Source organism: Rhinolophus sinicus, chromosome 14, assembly GCF_057876585.1.
Source record: "Rhinolophus sinicus isolate RSI-liver-muscle chromosome 14, RSI-T2T, whole genome shotgun sequence".
Classification (NCBI taxonomy): Eukaryota; Metazoa; Chordata; class Mammalia; order Chiroptera; family Rhinolophidae; genus Rhinolophus; species Rhinolophus sinicus.
The window spans coordinates 172,933,328-172,945,690 of record NC_142514.1 but is presented as its reverse complement, the minus strand read 5'-3'; the positions used below and the strand labels follow the sequence as shown (position 1 = coordinate 172,945,690).

Genomic DNA, 12,363 nt, shown 5'->3' with positions numbered 1-12,363 from the left:
AGCCTCTGGCCGTAACCTCCCACAGGTCTGCTCTGAGGGAATCTCTGACGATACCTTATGGGCGGGGGGACACGCACAGAAATGAGCCATTTGGCCTATTCTGTCTTCTGAAGACCACAGTCTCTATAACGGCAACTCTCCAAGTACTTAAAGTGAAAAACGGAGGTCAAGACAGACACACGTCCTTTTCAATATTCAATATTGTACTGATATTATGACCAGGCAAAGAAGGGCACTCGGGGGGACTGCCGCTCACTCAGATATAACAGACAAGCTCCAAGAGCACTTAGAGCCATCAGCCTCTTCAGAGACTTAATAAAGAGGGCACACCACAAGTCCCAAGAAAGTTAGAGTTTTCACAAAGCTCGACATGGGCAAAATGGGTCTAGCTACACTGTAAAGCATTAGTGTCAGACCCAGCAAATGCTGAGCCAGAACAGCTTTGGCACAGTCTGACTGTGCATGCCCACAGTGGGCCTGGTATCCCACAGAGAATCTGGGTGCCTGCAGCCCCCCAGCGGCCACGTGCACGAAGCCCTGAACTGGCTCCATCGGGCACTCCTGCCACAGTCCGTCATCCAGACAAGAGGAGGCGATACCTGAATTCCCAATCCTAGTCACCCACTAGCTCAGCCCCCGTGAAGGCTCAAGGACTCGAGTCAGCTAAGAGGTCAAGCAATGGAAATCTAAGGTGCTGGGCTTCTCACTGAAGGCTGAGACGCTGCCAATAATCGCCTTAGCCGTCCACTGCAGCGATGTCCCTCACATTTTGGGCTTTCCTTTCGGGATGCTCCTGGCTACAGAGAATTGAGTTTCTCAGTGCCCTGGATGATCTTAAAGGGTAAGTAAGCCTGCTCTAGAGCCCATGGCAGGATGCGATAGGTGATTCCAGGTACTATAAAGAAAACCCTTTCAGGAGAGACCTGCTCTGGATTCCCAACAAAACAGCACATTTTCAAATTTAGGACTCTGAGGCTTAAATCCAGTGAGGAAAGCAGTTAATTTTCCATCAGAAGAATCATTACCACAAGTCTGTGAGAAACAATCTTCAGACTCAATCCAAGACTTGTTTTACATGTATTTGTTCCTCAGACCTGGTATCTGTGGCACTTTTCATTGGCAGAAGGCTCAGAGAAGGATGGACAGAGATAGCTGCCCCCTCCCCCTTAAAGTTATCTGCTAGCTTATTTTAAAAGAGATTGCTATGAAGTCTAATTCTACGATAGGTTGTTTCTATCTTTTAGCTCTTATAGTGAGAAGAGAAAAAGTGGGATAGTTTATTTAGAATCGCAGATTTTATCTTCTCTCCCCCTCTCTCTGGATGAATATACAGATAGCTATAAATTTTACTAATTACATTTAAAACGTTAACTATTTATATAGAGTCTCAGCCCTGGAATTCTCCAATTAGCAGAGCTCCTTCATCACAAATTAAATCTGAGCTATGTGTAAGCTGTCTTTCCCTTCTTGGTGCTTCAATCCATTTGAATATTAAGTTTATAGATTTCCCACCGCCACCGCCTAACTGGCTTTCCTGTCTTCAGTCTTTGTCATCTCTAATGAATCCTATGATCTGACTGCTATGACCACACACTTCTCTACAAAACTATGATACCTCTTTACCACTTTGAATTTTTCAGCTGGCCTCTCAGCCTATCAGCTGGCCCTATACTGCCTAACCAACCTCACTTCCACTGTTAACCAAAACACAAGTTCCACCCTCATCACAGCTACCTGCTTATGACGTCTCTGTGCGACCACACTACCAAGCGCATTCTCACTTGGGCACCTTTTCTTCTGATGCTTCCTATACCAGGAAAACTCACTCAAAGATGGTTTTATGTTCTCATGAAAAGATGGGGCATTCCAAGCTATTCTGCTTTCCTCCCATGAGTATTTGAAGAGTATATACTTGCCATTGCCTTGGAGAAGTACAAACAATACAAATAAATTCTCATAATTTATTAGCACCCAAGAGGTGTGACCAGCCTCTACTGCCCATGGGATCCCCAGGCAGTAAAAGGAGGCATCAGCATTTGGGCACCTAACTAACAACATACAGTTGCTCTTAGTGAAGTACGGACTTTATAACCAGTATGACTAGCCAAGAGCATTTCACATCTCTCAGGTGAAAAATGTACAACACTTAAGTGCTACTAATAATTTTTATGGTTGGAAATGAGGATCAAAGTATGAAAGGAAAAATAAATTCACAGGTTCATACATTCAGCCAAGTCTGCATGGCTCATTTTCTGCCACATGTTTTAAATGGTCTCTCTTAAAGGTGGGGGAGGGAAGGAGGAACAAATTGCATTTTATTTCCCAGTTCTTTAGGTCTGAAATAAAAGCAGACAGACTAGGGGGTGGGGGGCATCAAACATTCGAGTAACACTATACACTGCTACTGTTCCCCCAGGAGTTCCTTGCAAATGAGTATCAAGAACTCAATAGATACTTTCCTGGTAAAATACATAAACAGATAAATAAATTATTCCAGGCTGAAAAGAATTTCAACATCTGGTAGCTCACTAGAGCTTGTCAAACAAGTCAGAAACACGCAGAGCCAGAGAAGATCATTCTTTAGCTCCTGATTTTGGGGCTAGAGAGGGAATGTAACATTTCCCAAAGCTCTTTGCGTTCCAACAGGGAATATGACCCATTTAAACAGGCAAATGACCCCTGTGTTTTCTTCCAATTAAATAAATAATGACCCCAGTATTAGGGCTCTACTCCCAATGTGGGTGTGCTCAGTCACAGACACTGGAAGGAAAAGGCCCTTCCTACACGGACTGGCCTTTCATTACCAAGACTTTGCTCTGTGGACCTGTAAGGGTTATAGTCAATGTACATTTGACACTTTCAAGTGGTAACTTAACCTCTTTGCACCTCAGTATCCTCAGCAATAAAGCATGAAGTGGCAGGATGATGTCTAGGTCCCTTCAGGTTCTGAGCTTTAGGCCGGGGCTGCCAGGAATGGTTAACAGGCACGTGGAGATTCTGATCCCCTCAGCCAGGTCAGCAGGGAAGCCTGAGGGTGGTTCCAGCTGGTGCAGCAGCCGTGTCTGCACAGCACACAGCATCCCCATTCCCGGTTTGTGCTACGGTTTGACAAAGGCTGGGGAGAGCACTGCTGTGGCTCTAACAACTCCCTCCTGGAAAGGGATTCTAGGCTTCACTACCACTGTCAGGCTAACAGTCCAGGGAGATCCTCCCCCACCATTCCCCTCACATCTCTCAGCTCTTATATTATGCCCCCATTTCCGTCTCATAGCTTTGGGAAGTGTGTAATCTGTGAGCTGCCCTCTACTCTCTGCTCTATGCCCTGTAAGCAAGCCACGGAGCCTGTGGCTTTAAAATGGCAAATCTGTAAATCAGTGCTTGCCATCCTCTAACAGAAGCACTGCCTTAAACTGCCCTCATGTTTGTGTAACACATGCTGTAACTCTAGTGCTGAATCTACATGTTGGGCCGCAGAAGAGGCAGTGGCAAAACCACGATCAGGACAGGCGGTGGCTCGCGGTACGGAGCTCTGGTCCCCTCCCGTGAAGTAACTGCCGTACTCGCCTCTGGCTCCTCACGTGCTGCTGGCCACTACCTCCACACATTCCTGGATCCTCACACAGGCCACCTTTCTGCATTTCACAGGGACGTGAAGCAGTTCGACTCGTGGTATGCGCAGAAGTCTGGTACTTTCCCACATGGAACCATATCATATAGGTTTGCCTGGAATTCTGATCCCTTACACTCGTTACACTCAAAGGGATTTCAGGAAGTCGTTTGGTCTATCCTGTCTCCACTCTGTAAAACTCCTCTAGCTACTGGAAGACGGCTAGCCTCCCCTTTCTGAAAAATTCCCAGGTGGAGAAGATGCCTCTGTCTCTCCAGATTTCTCTAAAAATTCTTTGGAGTCACAGTAAGAAAGGTCTGTTGCATGGTTTCTCTTAGTCTCACATATTAAATACTGTGTTTAAACTATTTTTTATTTAAACTAGGATAATGAATTTAATGATTACATAGTGACAAAGGCTATAGAAAAAAATAAACAGAAGAACTAGAGATGCCTATTTTAGAGAGGAACAAGCAAGGTGGTATTTCGATTATATTGAAATTGAAATTGCCAAGGTAACTAGCCTTACCTAATTGATGTAGTAAGATCATTAACTCTACAAGTGCAGAAAGTATACTCTTTCTAGGTGCACATGGAAACTTAACAGAATAGACCTTTTACTGAACCATAGTCTCAATAAATTTCAAAATATTGAAATCACGTGGAGTATGTTTTCTGACCACAGTGGAATGAAATAGGAAATCAATAAGAACGGGGTAACTTTTGCTATGCAAAAGTAAGCAATATACTTGTATGTAACTATGGGTCAAAGAAGGTACTAAATTGGAAATTAGAAGATAGTTTAAACTCAAGGATAATAAAAATATGACAAATCAAAACTTGGGAATATACCCAAAGCAATAATCAAGGGGAAATTTACAGCTTTAAATGTATATGTTAGAAAAATATATTGAGATCAAAGATCTAAGTTATCAAATCAAAACCCTAGAAAAATAACAGCAACTTAAACTCATGAAAAGTAGAAGAAATTAAGGAAAGAGTAACTAATGAAATACAAAATAAATATACAATAAAGAAAGTCAACAAAATCAAAAGTTGATTCCTTGCAAAGATTATGACATTGATATACCTCAAACAACACTGATCAAGAAAGAGAAAACAAAAATTGCCAATATCAGGAATGAAAAAGAACACGTCATTCCAAATCCTACAGACTTTAAACGACAAGGAGGTAATATTACAAATGACTTTATAGCAACGCATTTTATAATTCAGATGAAATGAACAGATTCCTGGAAAAACGCAGCTTATCAAAACTAACACAAGAAGAAACAGAAAGTCTGAGTAGTACTGCAGCCATTAAAAAAACTGGTCCGTAATACATACTCTAGAGAACAAAGGGAACATGGAACAGACAGTGTAAGAAGAAAGTTACAAATACCAATTACAGTCTCATGACCAAGCTACAGAAGCAAAGAATGTAGCAGTGATGCACATTTTCTGCTTCCTTTATATATATATATATATATATATATATATATATACACACACCAATTTATTTGTCTCCTCTTCTTTTCCAACTCCTACTGGATATAACAATTGTTATGCAATTGTTATATCAATTACTCAGCTTATACAATGGACATAAATTTATACAACTTATTCTTTGGATGTTTGTGGTTTCCTCATTAGTTTATCCTCATTAGTTTAATGTCCTTTGTTAAATTTTGAAAGTTTTCAGCCATTATTTCTTCAAATACTTTTTCAGCCCCACATTCTTCCTTTTCCTTCTGGAACTCTGAGGCCACGCATGTTGCATCTTCTGTGATTTATTTATTTATTTTTTTGGTCTCACAGGTCGCTAAGGCTCTGCTCACTTCTTAAAAATCTATTTTCTCTCTGTTGTTCAGACTGAATAATTCCTATTGACTTTTCCTCAAGTTCACCAGTTCTTTCCTGTTATCTCCATTCACCTACGGAGCCCATCAGGTAAGTTTTAAATTTAGGTTATTGTAATTTTCAGTTCTGAATTCCCCGTCTGGTTCTTCTTTATATCTTCTCTTTCTTTGCCAAAACTTTCTATTTTTCCATTTGTTTCAACAGTACTCATAACTGCTTATTAAAGGATTTTTTTATGAGAGCAGTTTTAAAATCTTTGGCAAATAATTCCAACATCTGTGTCATCTGTTGATTACCTTTTCTCATTAAAGTTGCCATCTTCCTGGTTCTTGGTATGATAAATAATTTTGGATTGCACCCTGAACATTCTGAGTATTATTATGAGACGGTGTTTCATTTTCAGTTTTCTATTTTAGCCGAGAGTTTAGGTTCAGAATGCATGCCCTCGCCCCCTTCTGTGGGCTGTGAATCGAACAACAATTTAGTTTTCGAGTGCTATTCCGGTCTGCCCAACCTGTGTGCTACCCCAGAGGCTAATGTGAAACCTGGGCAGTATTCTACACCATAGTTTATATTTCTCACAGCTTTTGCTGTGTTGAGTCTAGTCAGTCATATGCATGGGCTGCTCTGAAGGGAGTGTGCCGAGGACTTCATACGCAGGCAAGGAATCCCTTTTCAGCTTCCTCCTTCCCATAATCTTCCCTCTGCTCTCTAGCTGGGAAGGGACTGCCCCTTTGCTATCTGGGACCAGTGGACAGGACCCTCCCCACAGTCTCTGCAGCTGCCTCTAAGCTGACGTTCACTCAGTGCAGGGCCTGGGATGGTCACCTGGGTTCTAGCCCAGTCTCCACACTGGAGGGGGCGGAGCAGGAGTGCTGTCTCCACCCCTGTCCTGTTAGTGCAGGGCTCCGCATGACATTTCCACAGTCACAGCACCTTGTTGGCAGGGGGATGTGTGGCTTCTTTCCTGGTGCTTGCCTGGTGTAGAGTGGGTACAGCCAAAAGGGTTCCATCCGCAAGGGCTGCCCTCTTCCCAGTCTTTGGCAAGAGGAAGTGGGTTTTTCGGGTTTTTGTTTTTATCTGTGATTGTAGGTATTATATCTTGCTCTAGCACTGAGGCTGGGGAGAGAAGGGAAGGAGGGAGGGAGAGAGAAAACCTTAAGGGAACTCACTGCTGGGATCTTCCTCAACGCCTGAGGTTCCTAGCCAGTCTGCCTTCTTTTTCCAGCAATAGGTGTACACGAGATCAAGTAAGTCTACAATTTATTCATTAAGTGACAGAATATTCAAGTAGAATTGTGACTAAGTTAAAGAAGGAATTAATAATTACCCAGAGACTGGTATTATGACCACCAGGACTTTGTGTCTCCCTTTCCGGGTGAAGGAATCAGAGGTCTTTATTTGTATAAAGGATGGTTGCATCTTCTTAGCGGAAGAATAAAGTTGTTACTATTGCTGTATGGAGGTTCAAATCTGTGCAGAAGGGTGTATATGGACGAGGAGCAGCGAACGGGGAAGACTGCTGGTTAGTAAGCTATTGTCTCGCAGCCCCACCGCTGCTTGTGACGCTGGAGCTGAGACTCTGCAAGAAGAGACAGCGCTGGGGCTTGGCTACCTCACTCGGAATGGTCCCTTTTTCCACAAAAATAAACACATGGGTATAGTTTGAAGCCATTATGGGCAATGAAGAGAGAAAACACTGGCAGAAAAAACTGATCTTTTTGCCATGAGTTGGCTAGAGAAACAAGTAAGCAATTTACTTTTTTAAAAAATGGGAATGGGAGTATATGAGAAATCATCCAGCACCGTAGGTGTGGTGATGTAAAAGACATCTCTATGCCTGAAATAAATCCAAAAATATGAATGTATGTTTTACTGGCTACCCTCATGTCTTTCACTGGGCACTAACGGTATCAACCAGGGTATCAGACACCAGCCTATTTCACAACGATTTCTTTTACACCCAAACATATACATTATAGACAAAAACAAAAACAAAAAAAAACAAAAAGCCAAAACAAAAAAAACCCTTGGAAAACTTGAGCTTTTAATTTTCGGTGGTGGCGGTAGTAAGGGGATTCCTATTTCTTCCCCTTAAAGTCCACTTTTAATTTAAGGGTTAGAAAATAAATTTCTATAATAAATACATGTACCAAATATGGCTTCATTTAATAAAATTTCATGATTTAAAACCTCAAGTTCAACAAATCCTGAGTCAACTAAAGAAGACGGTTACCTTTCTCCCAAAGGCAGGATAACTACTGGGGATAAATTTCACCACTTTCCCCTGTGCCAGCTGTAGCTAATTGATTTATACACTCTGTTTTGCTTAGGTCTGATAGCACCATACGCCCCTGCAGCCATCATGCATCTCACGTACATCCTCCCTGACAGAGCTCATCAATTCCTATTGCTTTTCACCAGGCCTCGGCTCTGGCACTTTCCCCTGGGGAGACCTTTACTGGTCTCCATACTTAACCCTTGAACCCAGCCTAATCCATCAGCCGCACAGAATGAACAGTGATAGAGAATGTTTCTCCCTAAAGACAGGCAGCCAGCCTCTCCACTTAAAACTCAGAAAGAAAGCCATCAACAGGGTCTGCTTTCTGTTTGTCAGTGTCGCCAGCTTCTTCACTTACTGATGTTTTTATTGTTGTGGTGCCCAGCTGCTCGAATCAGGGGAAGTGCTATTCCAAAGGAGACATCAATTAAGTGCTTGTTAAATGCTATAGACGCTCTTTTGAAAATGTCCCCTGGGACTCTCCTTGGGAGTTCCCAAAACTAGTGGAGGGCACAGCTGCCATTTAGGAATAGGGTTTCCCCAAAGCTTTAAGAACAACAGCTTCATAATCCACACTCCCATGCACAGCTTCTAGGTGCTACTAGAATTTAAAAATTATGACTTTAGAGAGTGAAATATAATACTCTTTATTAGAAAAACAAGCAATAATAGGCCATAAATATTAAATATGTAAACATACTGTTTAAAGACTCCTTACCTCATAACCAAACTGCAGCTCATCGGAGGTCAGCATAATGATGTCATCATCAATAGCCAGGACGGCCTCTGTCTCGATTTCATCGTAAGGGAAGAAACGGTTACTCAACTTGTTTTCAGCCGTCCTCACTACTTTTAATGGAACCCGGATTTTGGGCCAGAGAGACTCTGGGAAAAAAAACAAAAAAACAAGGTATTTACTCCTCCAAAAAAGTGGTGAAAGCATCATATCACAAATGAGATGTAAGAATCAATTAAATCTACACGTACAAGTGTGCAAGGGAAATTATCAATGCAGTTTTACAATACTTTATATTATACATACGTCTATCCTCTCCAAGTCCTTACAAGACTACTGTAATAATTCTCAATCCTGTTTTAGCCAGAATGTACAAATTGGCTTCGACTCACAACTGAGAGACAGAGAAGGAAAACAGCCATGAGCACAATGACAAGAAAAGAAATCAAGTGTGGACTGCCTTATACTCAGGCCCATGGTTTTATTCATAATATCAGAACTCTACTATCTCTGCAACGTACTTTCAGATAGGTGCACCCTAGACCAACACTTGCCTGCAGCTCTTCTAAGAAATACAACACATGTACTGAAGACGCCTGCCCCAATGTGCCCACCTCCAAACTGCAATCACAAACAGCTATCAAGGCTGCTAAAACCCGTCCCTCGCAACACTGTCTCACGGAATGGGTATCGCAGCTTCCTTAACTTAGCACAGTATCCGCTGGACAGCCCCTCCCCCATGGTTTACAGGGTTTGGTTTCTCATCATGTCCAATTTGCAGAGTAACTATCAGATTTCGAGGTCCAATTATGTGGGATTTTCTAGTATAGTAAAGAAACACCAATCCATGACTTGCCTTACATTTTCCCTATTCTACTTTGCAATGATTGAAGCAATCCAACCGCAGGTTCCTTATTTTAAAATGCTGTATTTAGCATAGCATGAAATGAATACTTGTTTGGTACAGTACCCATGTCTATAGACCTCAGGGTTCTTTACAGAGGGCAGTTTGTTCTTCACACACCATTTGTCAAATGAGAACAGGAAACCCAGGTATCACACTGCTTCCAGAAAGCTCCTGTCACTGTAGTTTTTGTGGGTCTTCAAGCCCCCAAATGCCCGTGGCCTCTCCACAGTCACCACACTGACGAGAAGCAGGACAGAGGAGAAGTCGGAAGGGAAAGAGGCTGTCTTCACAGACTGCAAACAAAACACCTCACTTCTGTGTGTTCTATAATCAACCTGCGTACCCCACTGTCGGGGCATTACCGGGGTCTCAGAAGAAGCCTGTGCAAGTGAGAGGCCCTGGGATACAGGAAGACAGTCACAGTCCTAAAAAAGCACAGAGCCTAGAAAAGAAGTATGTTTAGGGAAGAACTGAACCAGAGACCAAAAATGATTCTACAGGCCACTGTCTTTTAATCAATAACAATAGTTAACTATAGTTTCATTCTTGGCACAAAACTCCACAATCAATAAATATCTTTGGAATAAAAGGACGGGCACAGGGCTGACACACTGGAGACTGCAGTTCAGCACTGTCTCTGGGATCGTGGGCAAGTCCCTTCTCCTCAGTGTAAAACTAAGCAGAGACAGAGAAGGGGGTCTGCATTAAGCAGCTAGTATATGCCAGACGCTTTACAGCTGCAATGGCATTCAAGCCCCGACAACCCTAGGGGACAGAAATTATTTACAAAACAGTATTTCCAAGGCTGGGGAGAGCTAATAAATGATAAGGTTAATATTTGAATCTAAGTCTATTTAGCACCGAAGACCAAATAGAACCTGTACCATCTAGTGCAGCTTGAAAATCTCATGTTTCTCTAGATCAGGAACAAAACAATAAAGTTCAATAATTTTTTCCAGCAATCATCCTTATTCTTGTTTGCTTCCCACTCCAGATAAATGAAACCCGTCACAGATCTGTCCAAATCCTTATAAAACATGAATTAACTGTAATATCTAGAATAAAGGAGATTATAGCCCTACCTACTAGACCAGCGGTTCTCAAACACACACACACACACACACACACACACACACACACACACACACAATTTATGGTATCAGAAATTAAAACTGAGGAAATTTTAAAACACAAGAACACACAAGCACATAATATTCTCTTAGCCATTAGAGTGACGTCACCTCACGTCATGTAGCCTCTGGAACACTCCACTGCCCACTTGTGAAAGAATAAAAAACTGTGAAAGGGAGGTGACTTAGTACTATTATGACAATAATTTCAACTTCACAGACCCCCTGAAAAGATCACAGAGATGTCCAGGGGTCTCTGGACCACACTTTGAGAACCTCTGTACTAGACTCTGTGTTCCAGTTTGGGGATCACAATATGGGAAAAGTACCAAGAAACTGGAAAACAGTTTGGAAGGAGTTATGAGGATAGTGTGGGTACTTAAGCCCAGGATTGCTATAAAATACTTAAAGAAACGAAATGGGCAAGTTGCCAATTTATTGCCTCTCAGCTTCAATTTCACCCTTCATTACCCTGTTTGTGATACTGGAACTGGATCCTGTAAACATTTCCCCTTTGCCAGCTGGCACGATGCTAAGCTTTGTCAGCAGAGGGTGCTGGAGGGACACTTCAGGAGGAAGGGGGCTTTTCTTCCTGGTTCTGGAGCACTTGTATCACTTCTTGCTCCTTCCGTTATTGGTCAGCAGGTAGGCAGACAGTGGCATTTATCTCCAGCAAGTTTAAATGGTGCACCCAGGGGCAGCTTTCCAGGAGGTTCCCGGTGAGTTCGACAGCACCTCTGGAGGCAGCTTCCAGGCGAGTTCTATGGACACCCCCAGGGCAACTCTGCCTAGGTTCCGCCCATAGGTGCTTCTGAGTGAGCTCCACGGAAGCCCTCAGTCTTCCTGAAAGTTAAGCAACACCTCCTGGGCAGCTTCCTGTTGAACTCCACGAGTACCCAAGGGGACAGTTGGTTTCTTGCTGGCCAGACTTGGCCTGCGGCGCCTCGGCAAACTTCACGCATGCAGTAGGACACAATCGCACTCTCTCCAGCGAGGCCCGAATCTCATACCCAGCTGGGGAAGGGGCTCTCCCAAAGTTGTTACATGTCCTGTAATCTTTAGAGTTCTTTTTACCCCTTAGACACCCGTCTCCTGCTACTAGTTACTAATTCTTTACATGACACTTTTTCCTGTTCAAGTTACTGTAGGGTTTCTGTTTCCTATCTCCCTGGACCTTGACTTATACACAAGTCAGCAGCATGAGCAACGGCTGGGTCAAAGTTACAGGAAAACTGACTTCGACTCAAAACAGTTAAGGGTTTTCTGACGGTATAAACTATTGTAAGAGGGAACGAAATGCCTTCGGCAACACAAGGAGGCCCTTCGCTTGAAATGTACTAACTTCGGCATTGGAGGAGAGACGGGATGCGACGCCTGAAGTTCTAGGCTCAGGCAGTTATGTATCTCAGGAAGAGCAGTCTTGGGAAACAGCTTCAAACCCAGGGGTACCCCTTCCTCGCCATGTGATCTTAGCCTGTTTCTCCAGCTATGACGATGGAACCAGAACAGCATTTCTCCATGAGTGACTGTACCTTCCACATCTACTGTTAGATCAACAGAATCCCGGCCATTTCCAGAGCTGAGAGAACCTAGCACATCAATGAAACAGAAGAACGGAACTTCTGCCAAGGTAACTTCACACAGTCACAAACAGCTCCTCTTTTAGCAATATAGATGGAGAACGGCTGCCTGCTTTGGTTAAATACAAACATTCCTGTGCTGCGGATGAGATCTGAACTTACCCTTGGCTAGTGTGTACAGCGTATTCAACCTAGACAGCTTTCCACAATCTCTGCCTACAAATATCTAAAGAATTACATGAGACAACATCCATAAAGAACT

The 12,363-nt window shown here is 42.9% G+C and overlaps 1 protein-coding gene across 1 annotated transcript in view; it reads right to left on the bottom strand.

The window, feature by feature from the left end:
- The window catches only part of EXT2 (exostosin glycosyltransferase 2), a 124,384-nt gene that overhangs the window by 23,057 nt on the left and 88,964 nt on the right, over window positions 1-12,363 (bottom strand). Inside the window, exon 10 of the mRNA XM_019746443.3 lies at window positions 8,467-8,633. Within this exon, the coding sequence (XP_019602002.3) occupies window positions 8,467-8,633 (167 nt within the window). The remainder of the gene's footprint in view (window positions 1-8,466; window positions 8,634-12,363) is intronic.